The sequence below is a fragment of the Aythya ferina genome, assembly GCF_964211825.1.
Source record: "Aythya ferina genome assembly, chromosome: 2".
Taxonomy (NCBI): Eukaryota; Metazoa; Chordata; class Aves; order Anseriformes; family Anatidae; genus Aythya; species Aythya ferina.
In genome coordinates this window covers 65,729,479-65,755,840 of record NC_140297.1, presented here as the reverse complement: position 1 = coordinate 65,755,840, position 26,362 = coordinate 65,729,479, and the positions used below count along the sequence as shown (strand labels likewise).

The 26,362-nt window shown below is 39.3% G+C and overlaps 1 protein-coding gene and 1 long non-coding RNA gene across 10 annotated transcripts in view; one reads left to right on the top strand and one right to left on the bottom strand.

The window, feature by feature from the left end:
- Positions 1–26,362, top strand: part of PHACTR1 (phosphatase and actin regulator 1) — a gene marked incomplete at its 3' end in the record, with an annotated part of 439,651 nt that overhangs the window by 99,634 nt on the left and 313,655 nt on the right. For 4 of the 9 annotated variants that reach the window (XM_084511520.1, XM_084511514.1, XM_084511513.1 and 1 more), the window contains exons 1-3: positions 11,432–11,570; positions 12,786–12,903; positions 24,758–24,904. In XM_084511520.1, the coding sequence (XP_084367646.1) occupies positions 12,843–12,903; positions 24,758–24,904 (208 nt within the window). In that variant the 5' untranslated portion in view covers positions 11,432–11,570; positions 12,786–12,842. Of the gene's footprint in view, positions 1–10,329; positions 10,687–11,431; positions 11,571–12,785; positions 12,904–24,757; positions 24,905–26,362 lie in introns of those variants that run through there. The other 5 variants (XM_084511521.1, XM_084511516.1, XM_084511511.1 and 2 more) reach the window with 3 other exon arrangements.
- Positions 22,156–26,076, bottom strand: LOC311432934. The gene is made up of 3 exons (XR_014690435.1): positions 25,772–26,076; positions 24,687–24,805; positions 22,156–24,025 (listed from the first exon to the last, which is right to left on the bottom strand). It is a non-coding gene; the product is annotated as an uncharacterized lncRNA (long non-coding RNA).

The window sequence follows — 26,362 nt, the reverse complement described above, 5'->3', positions numbered from 1 at the left end:
CAGAAGCAGCAGTTGCTGTTTCACTCTTCCAATTCCCCAGCAGCAGCAAAGAGGCAAGCCCAGCTTCTGCAGCAGAAGAGGCACAGCACCCAGGGGGATACTTGAGCCAGTCTATTTTACACTTGCTAGTTTTACCTTTTATCCTGCTCAGTGTTTATTAATCAACCCAAATCAAATACCTATCACTGCAGTTCCACTTAGATACTTGTTTCTGGGGAGGTGTGTGGGGGGGTTGTCTTTCCACTGTGATTGCCTGTTGTCTCAGAGCCCTTCTATCTTACAATCCCTTTGGAATCAGATGTGGAATTGCCCCTGCCCAGCTTCATTTACTGAATATGACGTAGAGGGAACAAATCAAACTGGTGGGGATAGAAACCCTCAGAGGCAGAAGGTGGTGAGAAGTCTGAGAATAGATGACAGGAATTTATTTATTACAGAAATATGCATGAGTTGTAAGAGTAAAGAAGTCCTGAAAGTGAAAACAATAGGAGTTCTTATTAGAATAGTAATGATAAGCAGGCTTTGGAACCTTTTAAACTAATAATGGCAATATCTGTCTCTGTCACAGTTCTCCAGATGATTGGATAGTTCAATGGACTATTAAATAAACTAAACAAAATCCTTCTCTGAGGTGACAAAACTTCGGAAAACGTCTTTACAGAAGACAAACAGGAATTGAAAAGGAGAGTGCTTGAGGGGCTAGGCAGATTTGCTTTGAGCACCTCAAACACATTCTTCATTGAGAAGAAAATTGTCAGCTGTACTCTTTCAAAGGTTCTCACATTTCACAGTCTCATGGTGGCTTTCTACTCACCTAGAGAAGACTGTAATTCTCCCTTCAGCAAAGTAATTGAATAAGTTATTTCTACGTGAGTGTTTCTAGTTACATCATGTTGCTCAATTATTCACGATGTGCACCAGAGGAAAAGGGAAAAGAAGTTCAATTTGTAGCAAAGAAATTGGGCAATTTTAAGAAGGGAAATAAGAACCCTAAGGGTATTGTAACACTAGAAAAGCCTACCAGGAAGGTTGTGCTGTCTTTCAAAGGAGGTTTTAAAGTGTAGGTTAGAGAAACATCAGTTAAGAATGAGCTAGGTGAGGTTTATTTTGCCTCATTGCACAGAGAAGAGATAATATCTCAAGGTCCCCTTCTGTCTTGTGTTTCTGTGAATCTGTGCTTTTGTTATTGTCAGTCATTGTCCTTTTATTGATATATTCCACTATGCTGTTTGTCGTTTAGACTGCAACTCGACACTAAGTGCTGCCTTCAAAACTTTTTCCTTCCACAGTAATCCCTTTTCTGGAGAGCACACTACATCTTTCTTTTAATAAACACATACTATTTGTGTGTTCCAGTCCTTACCTCCTCGGGCTTTTACAATTGTTTCCAGCAAATTGCATTTTCTCATAGGCTCCAGGCATTGAGAGGAAAATTACAGCCTGGTAGTGAAAGTTCACCTAACTAAAAAATGTTAATGTCTCCCAGTATGTGCTATTCACATGGGGTCAAACAGTGGGCTCACAGAATTCAGGCATAAAACACAATGATTTCAGCAGTGCTAGCATTTGGCTAAAGGAGCCTGTCAAATACAATATAGAGCTGCTATAGATACTGTCCCTGTATTCCCTTTGGTTAAGATACCATTTAATTTAGTAGTACAATTTATCCCGTTTTTGAGCTAAACCTAAACCAAGAACAGCCTATTCTCCCTTATTTCTACACCCAGATGCCTCATTGTCATTTATAAGATCCATTGAAGCCTCTCTGTGAATTGTGAATGTTGAAGAACAAATGACCAGCCACTTTGTGTCTGAAGGAGGAAAAGGAAGATTCTCATGGAGAGCTCATTTCCACAGGATCCTCAGAAAAACAGTGAGGAAAGGGAGGCAGGAGGCTCTCTTGGATTGCTCGGATGTAACCTCTGGAGTAGCCGCATTTTGCTGGCTGCTGACAAAATACAGAGCCCTGGGAGAATAGCTTTCCAGCTGAAGTACCTCCCTGGATGTGTAAACCTTGGTGAGCAGGAGAAGGGGTGGTGTCCAAGTCCATTTGTCCCCTTTGTCCAGCCCTGCTGAGGAAGGGAAGCAAGCCATGGTGCGCATATATGCTGTACAGGTTCCTTGCTCAGCCTCATGAGGAGAAGGAAAAAAAATAAAGAAAAAGAAAAAAGAAGAAAAAAATGTTGTTGGATGATTTTGTGGAATAGTGTTTGAGGAATTTGGGTATAAAATATATTTATTCCATGTTTTCCTGGTAGAAGCCCTCTCTATCCTAATTCTAAAACATCTTGAATACCAGGTCTTTGATGGAGTAAGTGAATTTCAGTTTAGGACCTGAGACTGTTTTTGTCTGTATGCATGAAAGAAACTGAGCTTTTATAGTATTGTACAAGCCAAAAATGCGAGCCAAACAAGAAATACATTAAATACACATCATAGGGTTACTGCCAACTAATTTATAGCATGCTGCAGCATTCACTCCACACAGCAGTAGTTTCCTTCCTCTAGCCCCTGTCCTACCCATTTTCAGCATGTTTCTATTTTTATCTCCCCACCACTTGTGGTTCCAGAGAGGCAGTCTTTCATATGGGGCCAAACCTTGCAAAAGCCTGGTCAGTTACTCTTAACTTTATTTTGAAATGTGGTTCCTTTGATAAAAAAGCACTTGGTTATGCCTTTATCTCATTGAATCACACTTGGAGGTATATATACTATATACTACAGGTACTTGCCAATGGTCTATGCCTGTGTGTGCTGGAGGACTAGCACAAGGAAGCTGCAAGAAAGGTTATTTACAGGATGCACCTAGCACTGGCTGGCTTCAGCCACCGTTGAAATGGTATTGTGTCCACTTAGCTCTGCAGCAGAAGCTCAGGTTCCTCTGTACACCTCAAAAAAAATACTGGAAAAAAACATTCTCCTAAGTCAGTTTGTACTTCTCTCTTTTTGGCCCATGCTGTGCATCACTAAGAGGCACAAAACTCTGCACAATTGTTCATTTCTCTAAGCGTACTATAAAGCTACTCAAAGGACTTTGCAGGTGACACCTATCCTTGATGAGGGGCCAGGCAGAGGAAGGATTTCCAGAGACTGCTTAGTAGCTTTGAAAGTTTTTTATATGACAGGGACCTCTGATTGCAGCCTGCAAATCTATTAAATACTGTAACTGCTCCTGGTTTGATCATCAGTGTTTGATTTCCACCCCCTCCCTTCTTTTTCAAAGGTATTTTTAGTTTTAATACTGGGCTTTTGAAAACTACAAATATGACCACTCAGTCAATATATTTTTGGTCTTTGTTTCCTCAATTGCATTTTCAAAACCAGTATTTTTAATTGGTCACTTGAGCTTTTTTTTCAGTGACGTTGAGCCTCTGATGCATGTCACTTCAGCATTTTCCAAACATTGTAGGCGTCATGGAGCAATTTTAGCATAAAAAGAAGAGTAAAACTAGAGATGACGGGGGAGCAAATTACATTTTGTATATATAGTATTATATGCTTCCATTAGTTGCCATAGGGATGGGCAGAAGTTGGTCTAAAATGACAGCTTTTCTGATGCTTGATGTGTTTAAAAAGAAAACATCGGGGGGAGGGCTTTTCATTGTTATTATTACCCTGGGAGTCTTTTATACAGGAGGGGAATGTATTAAAGTCATATTTCTCTAAAAAACACAGTGGGGCTATGTTAACAGACCAGGCATCACCGTCACTTCTCTGCGGAGGCACTGACCTCTACAAAACATGTATCTTTGTAGCTTCAGGACTGAACTTCCACAGCTGCTCCAAGCTTCACATTTCTTCCTGTTGTGCAATGTGGGAGCTATCAGGCAACCCCTCCTCCTGTGCACTATCTGTAAATCTGTGCAGCAGTAACCCAAGGAAAACTTTGTCCTGCAATTGCTGCTGTGCACACCCTGATTGCAACAGAACTGACAAGACCTGGTTTTCAGACCAGGCTTTTCTGTTTGTTTGCTCTCTTCCACATTTGCTTGGTCTGAATACTGGAAATCAACAGAACATGAACCCTCAATTTATAGATATGCTGTGAACTGCCACACAATCATGTCAAAAACTAAGAGGTGCAAGTTGTATCACAACATGTCATCCAAGCCTGCAACCATCTGATGTTAAAACTCTCTCATGTCAAGCATGACCAAGAGTAGGGCACCAGCTGTGCTGTTTGCTGGCATTCAGGTCCCTGGAAATTGTAGATTGTACGTGTGCCATACAAGGGACAGTTTTTGGTTTTGCTAACAAAAAAGGTAAATCAGAAATGGCTACTATATAACATGCAAATAAGATCTAATTAGGAGGCTTAGTGTTATAACTGTCAGTGTTTCTTAAAGAATCCCATAAGAGAAGGATCTAGCCCATAAGGAATGAAACTGAAGCAGTACACTTTCTGCTGACTTTTAGTAAGTTTTCAGTCAAGCACCTGTGAAATTATTTAAAAACAAACAAACAAACAAAAATAAATAAATACATAAAAACCCAAAACAAACAAACAAACAAAAAACACAACTCTAGCCTCTTGGCTGTGTCACATGTGCCTTTTTTTCTTCATTCTCCTAAAGAAAATGTTTTATTAAAATTACTTATCAGCTGGGGGGACACTGAGCACATGTGTTGAGAAGGCCACCCATAGACTGTGAAATGTCACTCATCAAGACAATTATTTGCTGCCTTCCTGTACATGCTGTTCCGACAGTGCGTGGGGGTGCACCTCATGTGATTGTACTGTCTCCAATAGTTAGTGAAAGTTGGGCAACAGAATCAAAATATTATTTTTTCTCAAAGGGTTTGACTGAAAATAAGTGCAACCCATAAAACACTAGATTTGTCCTCAGCTAATGTTCTTTTTTAGAAACCATCTCTGGTCCAACATTGTGACCAGAAAGAAAGAGCAGGTCTGAAAGACCTGCTCTTCTGTCAAGTCAAAGGAACTTGAGGAGAGGATCTACATCAGATGTTCCATGTTGGAATGCAAATTTGGTGTTAGTCCTACAGATTCCCATTGAATGTGCAAAGTGGTTTTCCTCAAAGGCAAGCAGAAATTCTTCGAAATCATGAGCAGCATGAAGAGCTTGAAGTGATCTCCCAAGTCTGCAGTGTTTGGTGAAAAAGGAGGAGGATGTGGGCAGAAAACAGGCATGTCTGAGGAGACAGGAGAACTAGTGCAGTCCCCGTCATGCTAATGGAGCACATAGCTGCAGTACGTATTCCTCTTTTAGACCATACTTTTGCCACAAGGCAGAAGTAACTTAACAGCTCTACAGTCTTGCTGTCATTAAGAAAGAATTAGGTTCTTCTGGCTTGCTACTTTGCACATCATTTTTGACATTGCATAGCTCTGTGCTATGCAGGATCAAATCTTTTGATTAAAGTCAGGAAAGCACAGCAATATGTAGTTGCATATACTTACGTATTTGAAATGCACAAAAAAATATACAATTTGCACACAGAAAACTATGTCTAAGCTAAGTAAAAGGCAGATGCAAACTTTGGAATAACTCCAGTACTGAGGTACAGTGATATGTGTCCAGGAATACTTGAGGTATCAAGATGATTTTGTCAATTACATTCACATATTTTATTACAAGTCCTATAAACATTCCTACTGCAAAATATGTGGCTTCTCAGTAGCTCAAGGGCAGTGCAGGGTAAGAAACAAAAGACAGGTGGATGTTTTTTTCTGAAGCTCTTGTTAATCTATTCTAGCAAAGTGAAACATTAAAAATGCAGTCTGAAAATCCTTGAAAACTGTATCTAAGTTGATGCAGTTTTTGGAGGATAGCACAATGTAGAAACAAGAAAGGAGATTGATTTTATGTAAATTATTCAGAGATTGTCATTCATATGCATTATTTATCTATGTATGTATGGTGCCCCATGAATATTAAATCTCATCACGTTATTTGACATATACAAACTATACTTTGTAACTTCATTAATACTCCATTGTTATGTCTTTTCCATACATAAATTCAATTGGCAAGAATTCATTTGATTTTGTTCTAACCAGATAGCAGTTCCTAGGTTTTTATCAAATTTAATCATGTAACACTGCTTATGTCCAGCTGCTCAGTTATTTCAAAGTTGTTTATCCCACTTACAACCAGCAGCCAACTGAAACCAGATTTAGGAATGATCCACTAGCAGTGCAATTTCTCAGAAGCCATCAGAAGGCTGTAAAGAATGTAAATACACATTTGTTTTCAGTCTCCCGGTGTTGGGTTTTACCCCTCTTTTGATGAAGGTTAAGATTGTATTCATTGGTACCTGCACTGGTATTTTAATCAACGGTGTTTTAATCAATAATGATCAATAATTTAATCAATAATTAAATTATAATTTAATGGTGTTTTAATCAATTAAAATCATTCCTTATCCTGTTCTCAGCAATCACACCATCCTTGGTGTTGCGGCTAGTGCAAGCTCTGGGGACTGCTCAGTCCTAAGAAGGTGTAGAGGACGGATGATTTTGCTGGGTTCCTCTCATGGTTTCTGGTTGCTCCTTTGAATCTTTTTAAATTTCCCTTGCCAAAACTCCTAGAAAAGTAAGGAAACCAAAAGGGATACCTCCCCTCCATGACTGCTGTGTACTGGCAGAGCTATGGAGGAAAGCTTAACCAAAAAATCTGTTTTACTAGTTTCATCCTGTTCCCTGCTCCAGACAGCTCTGCATTTTTCTGGTTACCCCACATGTAACCTGTAGGAATGAACTGGGGAATGTATTTTTTTTTATTTTTTTTTTTCCTGTGTGGTTTGTTATAGGGAAAAAATAATAATCTGGTCATGTAATTGAGGAAGATGATGAAGTCTATTTAATGCGGAAGAATTTCTGCCTGTATAAGGACTGAATAACTCATCTTTAACATACATGTGCTCCCAAAATCTCTCTTCCCTAATATGTTTATCATATAATTATGACTTCAAGCTCTCCTCCCTCAAATGAAGGCGTATCAAAGTGCCATATATTACCTTAGAATAGACTTCTTCTATGCAGGGTGTCTAACCTTTGTTCTCCATGACAGCATTTTAAGATTTTCTCAGATAATAACTTTTTGAACTTCTTGTTCATGTCACTGGATCCTGAAGCTGCCTCTTTTCAAGATCGTCTTCTCTGCTTTGGAAAGTGTGCAATGCTTGCTTCAGAGCTAAATAATGAGAATGTGACCCTGATGCTACAAAAGCCAAAAACAAACTTTCCACTGATTTCAAGAGCCAGAACTACCTTTATATTCTCTTAAATGTTTCTGGATATTGATCATTTTTATGGCAGAAATATCAGAAACAAGTACATCCACAGTGGGAGTTCCTCTTAGTCTTGATAACTCTTCTATAACTCGGAAGTGTTTTCAGCTTGGGGACACCAAAATGGATTTGTACAAAATCTGTTGAAACTTCTGAAAACATCAGTGTTAGTCTCTGTCACTGTGAAGCATATATAACACTCATTTAAATATTTTTGTGTTTTATCGCATGCTGTGTGTGACATATTTGTCTTGCATTACAAATAAGAAATCTAGAACACATTTGTGTCCTAATTTTGCTATCAATCCTCTCTTTTTAATATATCTAAGCACAAAACTGATAATTATGATTTAAAACACACACACACACAAAAACTACTTTTCATAGCTTAGGGGTTTAAACTTTTATATTCTTCCTTTATTCTGAATGTATCCCTCAGGAAACAAGTCTCTGTAATAATCACCTTGCCTACACTTCTTCAGTCACACATTACATTCTCTCTCCCACTTTCTTTCAGGTTAGTATTAATATTTGTCAGCAGCAGACTTTTCTTCTTTTTTTCTTTTTTTTTTCTTGAGGTTCTGAGTCATTACAGTAACAGTTATATTCTCAATAGAGAATTCAGGGTAGGAAGAAAAAAAAAAAAAAAAAAACAGCCCTCTTGCCTACATGTATCTGACTGTTAGAAAACCAGAAGGCTACTCACTTCTTTTAAATGCCAAGTGTTCAATTACTTTCTTCTTGAGGGTTTTTTGTTTTGTTTTATTTTGTTTTTCGGTTTGGTTTTCTTTTTTTAATTTGGGAAAAAATTAAATGTGATGCAGTAGGTTACTTAAGCTCCTGATGAGGAATGCCAATTTCAGAGTTTTCCAAAGCATGACAATTTTTCTCCAAGTATTTTTCTGAGGTCAGTTGGATGGTTTTATATTCTACCTCACAAAGAGTTCAATCTCAGTCTAGTCCTCTGGGGGTGTCTGTGTATATTACAAAACCATTGCATTGATTATCTTGCATAGGGATCTGTGCTGATAAGAGGTCTGGCCAACAGCAGAGGTTTTGCAAGTTTGGCTTCAGGGGTTGATAGAGCACAGGGAAGCTTTCAAATAGCTGGTAAGCAGTTTCTGGTTCTGGCTGTTGTTGCACTTCCCTGTCCTGCCCTGTGAGGTGCTCTGATGTTCTTGGAAACAAAGACAGAGAACGCATTTCAATGCACCGTACATTATTTCAAATGTTCACTGTCAAACTTTCAGAGTGAGCTTCAAGGATATGTGAACCCTGATCTGCAGACTATATTCAATACTGAACATGTTTCACCTGAACATGTTTCTAGACATGTAGGCTTTTCAGCTCAACTGGAGGTTATGGATTTCCCTATTGAGGGACTGAGGGTTAAATGTGGGACCATGCTACCATCCTAAAGGCTTTGTAATCGGGCAGGCAAGGATTTCCCTCATGGCGATGAATGCCACAGAAGCATATAAGTAAAAGGCACTGTTATCTTTCTTGTTGCTAAGTACCCCAAGCTCTTGGCAGCTGTCAGAACTACTGCACAATAATTTAAAGTGAGCTGTAAATCCCTGAAATGGATGAATGTATCAAGATGGTTGATTATGCAATAGTCAGTAGAGAGGTTGCTGGTAATTGCAATGACTGTGCATATCAGTCAAGTTAGAAGATGACAATGTGGATTGAAAGGGTGATGACAAAGAGGACCAGAAGAACACAGCAAAAGTTAATTGATAGATGTTATAAAACATTCTCCAGCATGCAAAGTTATGTTGTTCTCAGCTTCCTTTGGACTAAGAGATCCAGTAACTCTAAAGAAAGAGAAAGAAAGAGAAAGAGAAAGAGAAAGAGAAAGAGAAAGAGAAAGAGAAAGAGAAAGAGAAAGAGAAAGAGAAAGAGAAAGAGAAAGAGAAAGAGAAAGAGAAAGAGAAAGAGAAAGAGAAAGAGAAAGAGAAAGAGAAAGGAGAAAAGAAAAAAAAAGTATCGTTAGCAAGTAGCAGATATCCTTGCAGAACATGAAGGATAGTTTTCTTCTGTCTTCCATTCTCCATTGCCAGTCTTTTTTTTTTTCTTTTTCTTTCTGTTTTTCTATCTGAAACCCATATAGCTCACCCATATCTTCAGTACTGTATGGATGCTTCGAAGAAGCATTTAAGAAACCTTAGAGTGGAAATCCCTGTAATGATCTGCTCAGAGTGAATCTTACTTTCTAACCTGTACCAAATAACCCATAGTGTGAGGGTTTATTTATCTTTTGGGGCTTCTTCTTAAAAGTCCAAAAAATCCATTGTATTTGATTTAAACAGCTGTCTGATGCTGAAACAAAATCTGACCTTTCAGAACCCCCAGTTTTGAGCATCATTTAGGTTTGGTGGCAGTGCATTTCAAAGGCGTTTATAGCTGATCTCTTGAGCAGAATATCTGCAAGCAAGGGAAAACTAAGCCTGATTGTTTCCTGACACTTCTCTTGGACAGAACTTCTGCAACAAAAATTTTCAAAGGATCACTTTTATCCCTGCCTTTGTCACTTTCTGACAAAAAGCTTTGGGGAACTATTCTAGGAACCAGGCTTCCATCCCTCTCATGAGGGATGTTCTGTGCAACTTAATAACATTGCTTTTGTCAGCCCCTATTTCTTGGCTTCATTTGGGTTCCAAACAATGTGTGACTCCAGAAACATTAAGCTAGATGAACTGGAAGCCATCAAGAAATAACTGTGCTGTATTTCAGTTTATTAACTGTCCAAGCCCACTTTCAAACCTGGAAAAGGTATATTATTATTAAAAGGATCTCAGTAGAATCGTATTCTGCTTTTACGGTTTGTGAATGTGCATGTTTAAGCTATCATGACATGACACTGTGCTATTTGATTTATGTTTTTACTGATGCTTTGACTGAGGAGTTTGTTGCAATGCACTGTTAAATGGAGGAAAAATCAGAAACTGCATCAGACAACCACTTTGTATTTCATTCTAGAAAATAGCTGGCAATTACAATTACTCACTGTGTTTCTGGCTCAGAATAAAAGTGGCATTGCACAAAAACCACACTGAACATTCGTCGTGATTAGAAAATGCTCCACACCTTGGAGTGCAGTGGAGACATAAGAATAATTTTAAATGCAAATTAAATTGTGGGGGTAGCAAAGAGAACAGATAAAAGACAGTAAAACAAAGCCTTTCACTTTCTTCAAATTAGCAGGCTAATGTAGTATAAAAAAAAAAAAGCAGTTCTACTCAGATCTGTACTAAGAGCTTTCATTTCATCATAATATAAAACAGCAGATCCGTCACCTTTCTCTGTTCAGTACTCGTGATTTTGAGGATGAAGTGAAAATTAGAAGCTGTTCATTCTGGCTCACAGACTAGGTTGCATTTACTTAGTCTTAGTCCATAACAGTAGGATGGAAAGAGGTCAGTAACAGTGGTAAGTACTTATCTCCTGCATGCGATTTTATTTATTTATTTTAAAAATTTTTCATAGTGCTTTTGCTTTTGATCAATGTATATTTCCTGCAAAAAGCTACATCTTGCATTTTGTATAAAGCTGTATGTTATGCAGAAATGCAATGATTCCTAGAGAATGCTTGTATCAGATGTTATAGCACCTTCAAGAACGAATGAATTACTTAAAGTAGGAATTCTGGAATAGGGGAGATTTCTGGATAATCTATATATTTCATAGCATCTGTGGAATGTTTTTGTGTTGTTTTTACTGTATGCCTTGTCCAACAAGCAGTACCAGATAAGAAATGAATATTTTCAAGGCAGTATTTGCATTAAATCCATAGCAAAACATTCTCATTACCCTTGTGGTAAATGATGAAGAAAGTAGGTGTTTTGCTTACTGGAAGCAAATTATTGCACAAAACACAATGTTACAGTAATCATTAGGAAACACTTTAAAGTATCTCAGAATACAAGCTGCAATGAGGAAGATCAGAGAGAAAAAAAAAAATAATCTTAAGGAAACTTGATGCAGTGTATTTTTTCTATTTTTTTTTATTATTTTTTTTTTCCTGAGGAAAGTTTTTATCAAATCAAAACCAGGGGCTTAATTTTTCAGTATGAAGGGTGAGGGGGAGTGGAGGAGATGATCATAGTGTCACCTCCTGTTGCTAAGTAACAGCATCTCCTGGCCATTTTTATCTGATAAAGGAAGTCCAGTTGACGTTATGCATTATTCATCAGAGTTCCTATCAAACAATCAAAATTGTTTGCTTACACTGGGGACATTTTCTAAGATCAAAGAAACCTTCCTTGAAACTACTGGAGCTTACACGACTGCCAGTCAGCTCTTGATATTTTGCAGTAAGTATCATTTCTGGTCTGGGAGTGCTACAGCCAACTGAATTGCTGAGGAATTTTAAAAGTTTGCTCATCGGGGTAGGCTTCTGAATTTTAGAAAGGACTGCATGTTGATCGATGAAAACCAAATTAAAGAAAAAAGAAAAAGCTTTGAAACCCCGGTTTCCTGATTTTTGCCAGCATAATTAAAAGAGTTGCTTGAAGTAAGTGTCTTGGTCTCCCTGCCCAAACCTTTCCGTTGGGTTTGTACAGAAAAGGACTAGAGGTATTTTTGTCGGTTTGTCTGTTGTGCAGAGCTGTTTGTATGCTTATGATTATATGCTGTAACTAGCTGAGGTGTGGAAGAGAGATCTGGGTTGTGCCTTTTCTTCAAATCTTGGGTTTTTATGTGAGTTGGTGAGAATAGAGGAAAATGCAAGGACATTTAGCAAGAGCCCGACTGGAGAAGGGTCAGGCTGATGTGCATAATCCTGGGAACTCTGCCTGGCAGAGGCACACTTGATTCAGTGTGCATCTTTGTCAAAAGTAACCTAGGATTTAAACAGATCCAAGGTTCTGAAGAATGCCAAAAATACAAACCTTAACTAAGCCACAGTGCTAGGAGTATCCTACCATTTCTTAATGGTTGCTCTTATCACCTCTTTTAAAACTGATGGTGGGATGTTCTGCTGCTACTTCTGGTCAGTACGTAGGAAGGAGTAAGGAAAGGTTGGTTTCTGCCTGTTTAGGCAGAATGAAATGTCCAACAAAGTACAACCTTGTGTCTTTCTTCTTAGTGCTGTGTTTTGTTGTGAGCAGCATTAATGCTGTCTTTACTGTAGTCTATTACAGTGGAGTCTGCTCGGAGGTCCTGGCATTGCTGCTATCCATGGCACCCCCAATCTCTTCTGCTCTCATTTTTAAGAGCAAATGTAACAGGCAGAGTAATATAAGTCTGTACTGTAAGAAATGGAGACTGTGGCAAGAATAAAGGTGATGGTTCTGGAAAGGCACCAAGAACCTTGCTAACACTGTAGCAGTACTTTTATGTCTTTAGACAAAGATTTAAACCAGATATCCCAAAATAGAAAAGGATACTTGTGAAGTTCTACAACTAGTGATTTGAAAATGTTTTTACCCTAATAATCCAAACCACAAACTTTAATGACTGCCTACACTATTCTTTCCACAAAGAAACTCACCAACTTTTCTATCTGACATCTCTATTTTTTTTCCCAGGAATCTGACTGATCATCCAAACAGGAGTATTGTACACACAAATAAAGTTCCATCAAAATGGACTACTTTTTGGATGTTGAGTCTGCTCACAGACTGTTTTACAGTCAAGGAGCCCAAGGTAAGAAATTTTGGCACTATCTCAGACTGACTATTTTAATGGTACAGCTAAGATATATAGGGCCAGTCAATGGCCAGTCCTTGTGACTGAGCTACTGAAATGTACACAGGCAATAGGGAAAGGCCTTCAGAATGCATGGGGTGTAAAAGGGATTACAAAAAGAGGCTGATGTGCCCTTTCAGAGGATAAGGAAAAGCTATGTGAAAGCTGCTGGGTGTATGGCAGAAGCAAAATGGAAAAACAGGATCTAGACTCTGGGGTTGCAGAACCAGAGTGGACAAGTCAGAGGGAACAGCCAGCTGCATGCTGTGTTACCCTGTGGTGCCATTCCCCTCTCTCCTTGATTCTCAGTGCTGTCAGGATCACTCAGTACAGTCCGGTATTACTTTCTGCTGCAGGAATAAATGATTTAGGAAAGATCTGAGATGTTTTAATGTGCTGCATAGAAGCAGCATGCTCTCAGGGGTCTGTGTCCTTCCCAATGAAATGCTGGTCCCCCACTGAACAGAAACAGTGCAGGAGTGTGAAGGAGTAATCAAACTTCTTTGCTTTAAGGTAGCTGAGAATTGTTCACAACATAGGTGATATTTTTGGTAAAGTCAGTTCACATTTTTCTCACTAGCTCTATTTTTGGATAAAACAGTTTCAAAGAGGAGGGTTTTGTATTCCTTAAACTTCAAGCATCATACTAAACTGAATAAAAATTGAAGGACCAAGCAACTCTATCAACCTTTTACTTTTTACATATTGCCTGCATACTATTCTTTGAAAACACAGTCCAGGTTTTTTCCACTGTTAATTTCATCAATTGCTAATCCCATTCAAAGACAAGCCACCAGAATTTGGCCTTCCCTCTGTAAGTCATCCTCCCAGAGCAAGACCTAATCTACATGGGGAATGCTACCATCCCAGGAGATGTAGGGGTCAGTGCCACTTGACTTTTGGCTCAACTGAGGTGCTGCTACATTGCCCAGCTGCTGCCCCAGTTACTGTGGTACATTTTCATCTGTATATTTCAAAGAAAACTGTTTGAGGGGAAAAAAAAACCACAACTATTGTCAAAACACAGCCCTCTGCATTGAACAACAACAGAGGCAAATGCTAAGCGCCTCAAAGTCAGGTTAAAATTGGCTGAGGGCAATGACTGATTTTGCTCGCTTTTTTACAATCTCTAAAATGCAGTGGATGCCTGAGCATTTATATAAAAGTGATATTAAAATAGGTTCTTTAATATCCCTATGGGAACAGTGCCTTTTCTATTCCATAGATACAAAATTTCAGAAATGTACAAGTTACTGCTATGTAATGTACAAGTTATAAGCTGTATCAATTTATCAACAGCACCCTTCCCAAGCATGGCTAGGTACAGAGGACTATGGAAGAAATATGTATTCAAGTAGTGAAAGACAATTACAGCAACATGCACAAGGTGGCTAATAAAGGTTGCACAGGCAACATTCACTCTAAGTATTTCGAAGAAGGCAGGGAAAAAACATTTTCCCCATATTTGGAGAAATTATATTGTTAGCACATACAGAATTGCATTGCGTTGAAATTTTCACCTTAGCATCTGGTTGAGTCTTCTTTTTAATGCAATCATTTTGCCTTTTAAAATGCAAACAGAGGAAAGAAAAAAAAAAAACAACATTATGCAGAAATGTATCCATTGATACACAGGTCATCAGGGCAGGATCTGTCCCTTAAGATCTGTCATGAGGGCTTTTACCCCTTGGACAAAACAAGTAGGAACCAGCAATGAGAATATGAGACTTTCTGTCCACCCATGTGTAAACCTTTTGTTTAAGACACCAATGACATGCTTCTACTGTGCACCAGAGCATGGTACAGAGGTTCTCAAACCCTCATTACCTCTGTAATTGTAAACTGTGCATTGATATAAAAGCCATTCTGAACTTATGCTCTGTTTCCTTCAACTTTTCACCTCTCTCTCTGCATTTTTTTCTAGCTCCTGCCCTCCACATCACTTACCTCACATGCTTGTGAGCCCTCTTCCCCAAGTGTCTAGTGCTCTCCCCTGCTGAACGTCTATGTTTGGTTGAGGGCAGCTGCTTTCTATCAAGTTGCATGCCAACAGGGAAATCACTATGAGCAGAGAAGAGACATTTCTGCTCTACTTGCTCAAATGTAGCAACATGGCAATCTCCTGCCAGCAAGAGAGGTGGTTGAAGATGTGGATGGACAGACAACCCCATTAGCAATAGAAAGTGTGAGAGGTGAAAGGTGGCCTGTGCAAGAGCAGCTTCGGGAGGCTTTCACTGTCTGAGGCAGCACCAAGCATGAGGAGACAGAGTTGGTTTCAGTGGGCCAAACAATAAGCCTCTGGAAGAGTTTCAACAACAAATTTTCCTGTAGCAAATGTCTTTATTACCACCCTTAGCCTCAAACTTCTTGATGGTAGCATCCTCTTTCTCTGTGCTCTTAACCCTATACAGCAAAGAACTCAATGTTATCTCGGCGTGCATTGGTGCTGCTTGTATGGCTCCGATAACTCCTGTCATCTTTATACCTTGTGCCAATTTTAAGTCTGTCTTTCACAGCACAGGCATTTCTACATGAGATAATGGCATGATTTCTCCAAATGTGGGCAAAAAGAACCTTTCTTTTTCCTTATCTGCCTTCTGAAAAACAGTTAAACTGCATTAGTTTAAACATTCTGAGACAAGCAAAAAAACAACCAAACCCATACTGATTGTGAGGCACCCCTCTAACATATATAGCTTAGCTCAAGTAGCTACTTTGGAACTGAAAAAAAAAAAAAAAGTGTGCAAGAAAGCACTGCCACCAGATCTACCTAATGGGATCACAATTAACTATTTGATGATAATAAAATAACACGATGTTACTAACAAATCATACTATCACAGAGCTTGTGTTTATGCATTAAAATGGTATTATACCAGAATCGAGTGAAGGAAGACTATGGTATTTTGCCATTTAATTAAAAAATACATCAAAATGCATTACATTTATTATTACTTTAGTTATTATTACAGTTACTGCATTACAATATGCTCTGTTCACAGGCTGTAGAATAGGGGTTTAGGACCCACTTACTCTTTCTGCGAGATTGGAATATTTCTGCTTTTTAATCCTTTGATCCTCCAGATCAAGAACAAAAACTCATTTTCAATGTTTTCACATTAATGACACGACAATGTTACAAACAACAGCTGGAAAGCACTCATTCTCAACTGTACCCACTCCTTGTGGGTGGAAGAGAAGGGAAGGAACAAGACTGCAAGATGTTTGGAAGGAACTCGAAGAGCTATGATGGCGTTGCTAGCAAAGGATATCAAATCCCAGATGACCTCAGCTCCTCTGCAGTTGCATGCAGGATACCCTGACCTCAGCATAGGGACTGAAACAAGTTCTTGGCACCCAGCAGCTAGCTGGTTCTCTATCCCATACTGCCTGCACTAATGCCCACATCTCGTTCCTACCCCTGCAGAAAGCTGCAGAGCTGCCCTTGCTGCTGTAGGGTGGGAGGAGAGAGGTGTTACCTTATCAGCTGCCTTCTTTCCCATCCTCTCTTTCTGCAACAGCAGCTTTTACCTCACTCCTGTGGGCTGAGCACAGAACAGAGGATATTTGGCCGTTCAAGGCTGCATGTGCTGTTCAAACAGCTGCTCCCCATTTCCTCCAAGGAAAGTGAAGCAGGAGGGATGGAAAGTCCAAAAGCTGTATCTGGCAGCAAAGATTATCTAGATTTAGAAAACTTAGTGAATGAAGCCAGCTGGCTGTAGTCTTCAGATACCAGCCAGAAATATCTTAAGCCCTATCCTGATTGTTTCTTCTGTGGCCGTATGTTAGGATCTAGGAGATGGGGGTGTCCTTGCCAACTGTGTAATGCCTGGTGATGCATCTGCAAGTCAGAAGCAGGAAAGGGACTGTGTCCCTAGATCCAGCCCCTTGCCCTAGGAAAGTCCAAATCTGAAATGTAAATACGGACCTGGAGTTACATTTTTGAAAAAGTCTGCCTTTGAAGTGTGGGGAATTAAAATATTAGTCACTCCTGAATGTCAGTGTATTCTAAACACAAATCTACCATGGCTTGCAGACATAAGGCCTGAAAGCATACAATGGGGCCTGGAGTAGGATGCAGCTCACTTACCTCTTAGGTGTCTTCAGTGAAGACGTTTCCATCCAAGACATCTGACTAGCTGACTAACATGTATCACTGGAGAGTCTCAGTCATTTTGAGAGCAGAGTTCACCTAATCATAGACATCTTCCTTGGGATAATATGAATCATGTCTCATTCTCTACACAAATTAAAAAAGCCTAGGGAGTGAACTCAGATGGAAGACAGCTGTGCTAATGGCATTTGTTTGCACAGAAGGAATCCCATGTTGACAAGTAAGAAGGCACCTAACTCAGGAAATGGAGTAACTTCATAAAACAGGTCAGGCTGTAATCAAAAGCTGTAAATTTGCAGACCATAACAGTGGTAGCCTCATTTGGAGAGACAGCTGGTTTGAAGTTCAACTTTAAGGAACTCCTGCTTTGGGGCTTGCAAAGGAACCCCTCATATTTGTCAGAGCTGAGCAAGCTGGCATTGAAGAGCAGCATTAGAAGGCCGCTCCACAAGGGAAAGCGAGCCAAGAGGCAGCAAGACAGGCAGAGGCATGGTCTCTCCTATGAGAGGTAAAGCACTGAAGCACACAAGCAGAGATGGTCACCCAGGTTCAGCCAAGAGTCCAGATCACCACACAAGTCCATGGCAATGAGGAAGGTACAAGGCCAAGCAGGACATAAATCAGCAGCCAGGACATCGATCAGTGAGGAACATAGCCAGCCATGGGCTCAGGAAGCAGGCAAAGGGTAAATGCAGCTCCCAAAGGCAGAAAGCAGTACCTGAGGCTTTTTGGCTTTTTCTTTTACAGCTCCAAGGCTGGTCAGGGTGTCTCAAACTGCTCTCTCCACAGCTGTGTTGTATCAGAGAGCTGGCCTTGAGCACAGGAAATGAAACAAGGTACAGGGATGGCATGCAGTGCCCTGGCTGCTGGTTCCTATTGGCTCACACCTAGGCTTGTTCAGAATCAAGAAACAAGGAACCTCTCTCTGCCATTGTACAAAATGGGAAAAAATCTCTTGAGGTGACTTCTAAGAGAGAAGAATGACTTCTGTTTGGTGTGTCATAAATTAAGGCTTCAGGTACCCTCAGAAAAGGAGAGATACCTATTGCAGACTTTACATAACACTTTTCTGTGGCCGTGAGTTTGATGGAAGTGGTCACAGGGCTCACCCCCCTCTAACAGCCACAAATCAGAACCTGACTGGATGGGCTGTACATCATGGTCAGGATGCTGTTCTGGGCTGTGCAAGTCCATCCCTGCTCTACAGTCCAACTTTGATCCTGACGGGAACCCAGGTTCCCCTCTGCTCTCAGGTGACTTTTGACTCAAGCATAAAATCTTTTATAATTTCCTCAAGAACCATATCCACTTTTCCAGTCTCATTTCCTTTTGCACCAGCAGGGGGCATGAAGCTTAAAATTAACTGCATTAATTGAAATTTTCCAAGATGTTCCTACATACGTTAAAGTTGTTTGCCAGTCCATTTGGCAAGATACACTGTGAATATTTAAATAACTGAACAAAACTTTGTTGAAGGCTTATCTTAAACTATCTTTGTACCTAGAAATAATTCAAAGATCCACTTGCAAGAGATATGCTCTTACTGGTTGCAACATTCCTGCAATCTATTTGATGATTGTAAGGAGTGATTAAAAGAATGCAAAGTAGAAAAAAAAGTATGGAAATAAGCAAGAACATAGTACATAGGGCAAATGGATAATATATGCACAGGATTGTATAGACACATATGGAATTATTGCTCAAGAGATTTCAGAAAATCCTGCTCTATCAGTTTTCCAGGTTTAATACTCCCAGTTACAGTCTTAACTCCACATTCCCCTCTTCCACTCTGTTGCCACGATTTATTTATTTCACTGTGCTTCACTTTTGCTCATTTATTTTAATTCAGGCAGTGCTGACTCATTCTAGATATTTGACTTTAATCATTGCTGACTACCCAGTGCTGCTTCCCTTCTGCTTTTGCATACTAAATTATGTCCATTATTTCACAAAAGTATTGTTGCAGTATCCCCAAATCCTAGTCCAGAATGATTCCACTGTAGATGTTCCTTGTGTAAAGTAACGTTTGGATACTCCACCCACACAAATTTTAGAAATAATCCATCCCATAGATTAACATCTCTTCAGAATTACGTAATTTTGCATGTCTTTTTCTTATTCATGTAATCTTATTAGTTCTTAGACTAATAACATTAACAATAGCAAATTAATAACAGCAAATGAGCTGTTGTAATCAATTTCTCTCCCTTTAAATACAAGGAAGTAATTGATCAACATCAACCCTGCCCTTATCCTTTTTAAACATTTTCCCCCCTTTGCACCTCTTTTGTCATTATTTAGAATTTATGAACAGACAAGGGAGTACCATGACGAAAGTCTCTGGCTTACAGAGTCAGGTAGACTAGCTTCAGCAATTGTATAAAAATACCTCATGATTAGTTGCAGTAACTGCTTCAGCTACTTCTTGGTCATTTATTTCAATATCCAGTCAGCCAAATTAAAGTCGGAATAAATTAGAATCTTCTAATTCTAAGTGGCATATCTAAATAAAACTAGTATGTTTGCGACCCTGTTCTTTATACCCCCTAACATAGAAACTATGGAAAACTTATATGTGGCTAGCACTTGAAAAAAAAATATTCTGAACACTAAATTTAATTTTTTCAACTAAACTAAAAAATAATTTAAAATAACAAAACCCCTACTTGTCCCTATTTCCTAATCACCTAGCTGCTTGCTTGCCCTTCCCTTTCTCTCTCTCTTTCTTTCTTTTTTTTCCTTCTTTCTTTTAAGATACTTACATATATTCTGCTTTCTTTAGCCTATGCCTTTGGATTCAAAGAAGGACAAGCGCATTTCCTCTAAAATGTACAACAGATGCTAAGTAGGCATATTGTGCATAAACTTACTAAATATCACAAACCAGCATAACAAGCATGTGCATCAAAGTGGATGTCTTTTGCCCTATGATCTATTTCTTGCAACCACATATCTGAGTACTTTTTTTCAGATTACTGGTGTCCATCAAACTGGTGTCAAAGATCTCAACAGCTTCACTTTAGAGAGAGACAACAATCCATATGCATGTACTTCTCTGTTTATCCGGGAGACAAAAACCTATAAATCATTTGTCATAAATACCAAATTATGTCCTCTCCAGTGCTTGCACACATGTTCTACTGTTTCCCTCTCCTGCCAGTCAAACCCTATTTCACATCTCTACTCCTTCAAATGTTGTTCTTTATCACTTAAATTTAAAACAAGACAAAAGTGAAGTGGCATTAAATCAGCCCACGAGATTTTCTTTTTCTGGTAAGCATCCATTTGGACCCACTGTGTGATTGTCTTTAACAAACATTCACAAACTAAAAATATTTTAGCACAGGTAGATTATCATGTTCTAGATACATCAAAACCTATGGGAACCAACATTTTTAAAGCTCATATGTAGCCAAAAATGCATTTCTGTGTGAATTATTTACATGTGATGCTATAGTGAGCCCTTTCCACCAAAGCATGAAGGAGGAAAACTGAAAGAGCAGAGGATGCCAGCAGAATGCAGTAAATCAAACCAGAAACTCATACCTTTCTCTAATGAAAATAAGTAGCAAGAAAAAATCCTACTCAGTCAGCAACAGCAGCACTGCAATTAAAATGTTTTCACAGGTATTTTACCAACTTGTTCAAAATTTGCTCTGATAAATGAGTTTTTGCTCTTTAAGATTTCTGTTGTGAAGCCAATATTCTTTTACAGCCATTTGTGCGCTATCTGAAGTTACTCGTGGTTATATACAAAGAAAGATAGCCTTTCCAACACATCTAGGTCTAGGTATCTCCAGCAGAAACATCTTAGCACTTTGCTTGTAGCAAGATTAAAAACATCAGGTCTCAAGAGGTGGTGTTTTTTGTTTTGTTTTGGTTTGTTTGTTTTGCCATTTAGAAGTGAGAAACTGTTATGTAAACTAGAGTTTCTAGATGAAGAAATTATTAAGCCAAAAATGACTAGGGTACTTGTATTATCAATAAGATGTTTTTAAAACATTTCAGTAAAAGTTGATTAATAAAAGTGAACAAGAAAATCTAGATGAATATTTCACATTTTCTTTAAATAATTTTAAGAGGATGACTTTCCACCTCAGAAATTTTTCTGATTAAAAATGTCCAAATTTCTTCTAAAAACATTAGTCTTAAAAAAATATATTATAACTTTTCAAAGCATAAAGCTAGTTCTTGGCAATCAAAATTAGTACTAATATTTGTATTAAATTATGTGAAAAAGTATTTTAATGGAAAAAACAGAAACCACCAATAATTCTTTGCAAACTGTCCCCCATGTTTTTGGTACTTTCAAACAGTATTCAGAAACTGGACCACCTTCAGATGTAACTAAACATATTGAAATTACATGTTTTAAAGGTCTCTAAACACACACTTACAATCCTTCATGTATTTTCCATTCCCCTCTCCCAAATGCATGCTTGTGTCATACTTCAATAACATACAGTGTTTTGAGACAACAAATATGAGATTATATGCAATCAATTCTAGCATCATTACATATATTACAGCATTTTTATTTTCATTTTTTTTTCTCCATTAGCTACCTTTTCTCTTTCTAACAAATACCAAACTTGATGTTGGCAAAACATACTGATCGTAGCATAACCCTATCACATCAGGAACAATGCAAATGGAACAAAACAATTTAACCAAAATGACTAAGTTGTGTTCTGTGCAATGCTAGACTGGCTGCTTGAAATGAGTTTTCTGACACTGCTTTCAAATCCATTTGCAGCATAAGAGGGCCCCTTAACATGTATCATAATGTCATTCCTGTACTCCAGCACCTTCAAGGGGATATTTCCTAGTTTTCCTGAAAAGCCATCTCCTAAAAATGTGTAGCAGACGCTGAACTCATTTGTGGAAAGTATCTCAAGCTAGAAACACTGGTTGGTTGTCAGTGATGGACACAGGGTCATAAGGAAAAGTGTGTACAGGTATATTCATGCCATTCATGTATATTCAGTGTCACCATATGGATATTTGAATGTGGTCAATTATACCTTCCTGTTCCACAGCTGTGAAATAATTGATCTTAGTTTTTTATTGCCAAAAAAACACCAACACATTAGCTCCCTCTGAATATATTCCAATGTTTATTTAAAATTTCCAGGCATTCTTGAAAGCAGTTGATAATATACATAAAGGGGAGATAATCATGGTTGTCAAAATAATATGTAAATAATACTCCAGGAAATATTTTCCAACATCCACCTACCTCTAGTCAAAATGTGTATAGACCAGATCCCAGTGTTTTGACCCAAAAGGTAAAATATGGTTTATAAAGGAATACAGAAAAACTCACTTATCTTGTGTGTACAATAAATGTGTATGCAATTTGGTGTTGGTTTTTGTTTGTTTGTTTGTTTATTTTTCTGAATAGTCTCCTGTGCTGTGATCCAGCCACCCCTGAAGTGCATGGGTGGCCTTTCACTGACTTTAACTATAGCTAGATCATACCAGTTTTAAAGGACAAATCTTTTACATGGTTCTTTTATGAGATGCTTTTTGCAATGTTGACTTCATATACAGATAAATATTCCTTTGGTATACATTTGATGATGCAGTACACAAAATTCTCCGTGGCAGAAATTTTCCATTCTCTTTCATCTTCATTATTGTACATCCCTGCTACAATGGAGTAATAGTTTACAGTCTAATAGCAGTGTTTACTTTAGCTTAATCTAAATAGCTGACCTCATTAAATCAAATTCAACTCTTGCCCTATGCTTTTACTTCAAATTCAGAAGCTGTGTTAGGAGGGAGCAAAAACTTGAAAGAAATCTATTTAAAACCAGAAAACAAATAAATTAGACCAGAAATAACTGCTACCCCTAGCAGCACAGATTTTCCTGTTTGGTAACCTATGTAATTCTGCAAATTGAAAAATACAGTGTGACAGCTTTTGTTAAATCATATTAATTATAAGCTATCTTATCTAACACCTAACTCAGGGTTTAAGCATCTGAAGGCTTCTGATTGACAGATATTATTTGGAACACTCAAAAACTTTTTAAAGCAAGAATTGCAGTTACAAGGCTGCAAAATTTGCTCTTAGTCACCATCAGTTGTGCTCTCCATTCCCAGCAGGAAAATAGAGTTCATTATTAGCTATTTGAAGTGTGGTGACTTACAAAAGCCCTGAGATAAGGACTTGTGCCAGATGATCCCAAACCATGAGAAATATCCATGGTTTAGACTCTTCTTAAGGTTGAACACAAAGGCATGCCAGGTCTGATTTTTGGGCATGTATGTGTGCGCATGTGGCAGACCAGAGCTGAAACCAGCTCTCTGAAAGTCCATGTCATAATAAAAGGATAGCATGTGATAGTTTGAAATTCTCAAGCCCTAGATTTTACTGCACCTTCTTATCTAAGGAAGTATAGGCTCTTACAGAGCCCCACAATAATGTTAATAGACCCACATCACGGGTAAGGATGGGCTTTCAGTAGAAATTCTCTTTCCAACTCTGTATGGGGTAGAGGGACGAGCAGCATACTGGCAGGGTACTTGTGCATGGTACTCAAGCTTTCAGTGATCAGCCAGATTCTGCCCAGCGTTTGTGACAACCTTTTTCTAGTCAGGTGGATATATTGATAGGGCTTTTCTGTTTGTGATTTGTAATTTATAGGCTCAGTTTCCAAAGCAATCAACAGACACTCATTACATTTCACATAAAAAACACCTACATTGAAGGGACGTTATCAAGGCTGTAAGGTCAAGTGCCGAATACTTATGCAATGCCAGAATGAAGGTTCCTTCCACAACATTAATTCAGCCTCTAAATCCATATGTATTATGGTACAATTTCTAATTGCATGATGACACTGTAATTTTTTACTCTCCTACCACTCGCTTCATCAGTGGGCAGCACTCAATAAATGAGACAATATTAAATATTTTGCTTTCTCCTCCTTGAAGACATGGCCCCAAGCCACTTAGAGCCTGTTGAGAAGATAGAAATATTAATTTGCTCATGGGGTTTTCATTGGTGCTTCACTAAAATATATGAACACTTTACAAATATTAATGAATTTATATTTTTAGAAAATACCCACTGAAAGAAAATAATGATTCTCCCCAATTCATAATTAAGACACTAAGACATGGAGTGATCAAGAACAAAAATTAGTTGTTAATTTTGAGTGCCCAAATTAAGACACCAAGGAATTGAGTTTTTGGATAGCTGTTGTACACATCATTTCATGTGTTCCAAGCATTGCTCCCTCTAATTTCTGCAAACTAAATGAACACTTAACTACTTCCTCAGTGATACTCAGATATCACTGTATCAAACACAGTATTCAGAAAAGGAGGGACTGTGGCTGTTGACAAGTTGTGAAGAGTGATGCAAGATGCAAAACTAGCAAACTGTGAAGAGGAAATCCGTGTCCGAAACAGGGGTATTACTTATGTCTTGGGGGGACACAGTGCATCAGTCTTTTGTGCTCTTTGTATTACTTGGTGCAGAACATAAATTCTGCAGCATGTGAGGCAGGGACCTCACAGCAAACAGCCTCATCTACCACGTATTACAGATTCTCTTTTCCATTAAACAATTTTATTTCTTTTTTATTATTTTTTATTATTATTTTTTGTTCCTTACCCTTTTTCCCCTTTTCATTTTCTCTCTTCTCCTTCTATTGTCTTCTTCATTCGTTCGTTCTTTCTTATCAGCTCGTCGGGCAACTCTTCTCACTGTGCCCACACTGATGTCGGCTTCTTCTGAGGAGGACATAGACCGGAGACCCATTAGAAGACTGCGGTCTAAGAGTGACACCCCATACTTAGAAGAAGCTAGGATCTGCTTCAACCTTGACACATGTAAGACTATCCCTTCCCCAAACAGCCTATGCTGGTTTTGTTGGATTTTTATTTATTTATTTATTTTGAGATGCACATGGACTGGATGGTACCTCCTTGCTTGCCAGTAGTATGGTGGTTCACCAGAGGTCCAGGGATGTCACAGCTGTTTTGCTGTGAACACCTGCATTTCTATTAACATAGGACATTTCCCCCTGCATTAGCTGGGTTATGCTAGTAACATCAAAGCAAAGAGGATGGCTTTGCAAGCAAGATCTTATGTCATCCACTCTGGTCATCAAGAAACATGAAAGTTCTCGTAAAGTTGTATGAAGGGATTAGTCCTAACAGCAAACTTCAGGTAAACCTAATAGTACAACCATGGAAAAATATCCGGCACACCCCCAAACAGCTACCAGTTCAATTGGCAGAAAGGTGGCTGAAAAGTGCTGATCTTGCAGGAATGAGTGAGAAAGCTGTTCGCAAAATTCCTAACTGTGAATGCCACTATGGCTGCTTGCAGAGTTGCTGAGCCCCTGGCATTCACTGCTCCATTTGATATTGCAGCTGACCAAAACAAAAGATTTCTGAGATACTGACAACTCACTGACCTTAAGTGACTGTGTTCCTGTTAAAAATAAAATAATAATAAAAAAATAATTAGGATGAACTGCTACAATCACTGGAACACATTCTTAAGTGTTTAACACTTTATGTAGCATTTTTGAAAAGTAGCATTTTAAATAATTTCACCTACATTAACATCTAGAGCTTCCATTTGACACTGGTGCCCTAATGGGGCAGGCAGCCTACATCCACGTGAAGAGAATTAACACATTTATCGGAAGCTATTAAATAGAGAAGACAAAGGTGGGTTTTCAAACTCACCTGCCTGTATGACTGAAGCATGGAGTGCCCACCTGTCAGGGAAGGATGTTCAAAAATAAAAAAAAATGCTGCACAGGGAACCTCAACCAGGTTGGTGCTTCAAGACGCCAGGACAGATTGCCTGTTTCTGGAAACTTCTTGGCCCTTCTGCCTCGCTTCGGGCACCTGGCCTAGGTTAGAAACCCCCGCTTAGGGGAGAAAGGGGCGATGGATGACCCCACAAGCCGCGGCCTCCCTATGGGGCTCGGGGGGCAGCTGAGGCGGTGGGGAGCACGCGGGCCAGGCGGGGGTGCTCGGGGAGGGGGTCGGGCAGGGCCGGGGTGTGCCGGGCAGTGCCGGGGGAGGGGGGAGGCTTGCATGGCCGGCCTCCCTCCGTGGAGGAGCTGTCCTCCCGGGGGCGGGGGGGCAGTGGGTAGGGCCTCCACTCCCGTCCGTGGATCCTTGACGGGTTTTCCCTCTCTCTCTCCCCCTCCCTCCCTCCCTCCGCTCCTTTCTCCCTCTCTCCTTCCCCGTCCTCTCTCCCCCCCCCCCCAACCCCGACCGCCCCCTCCCCTCCCCTCCCCTCCCCTCCGGCCCCGCTCCGCTGCCCGC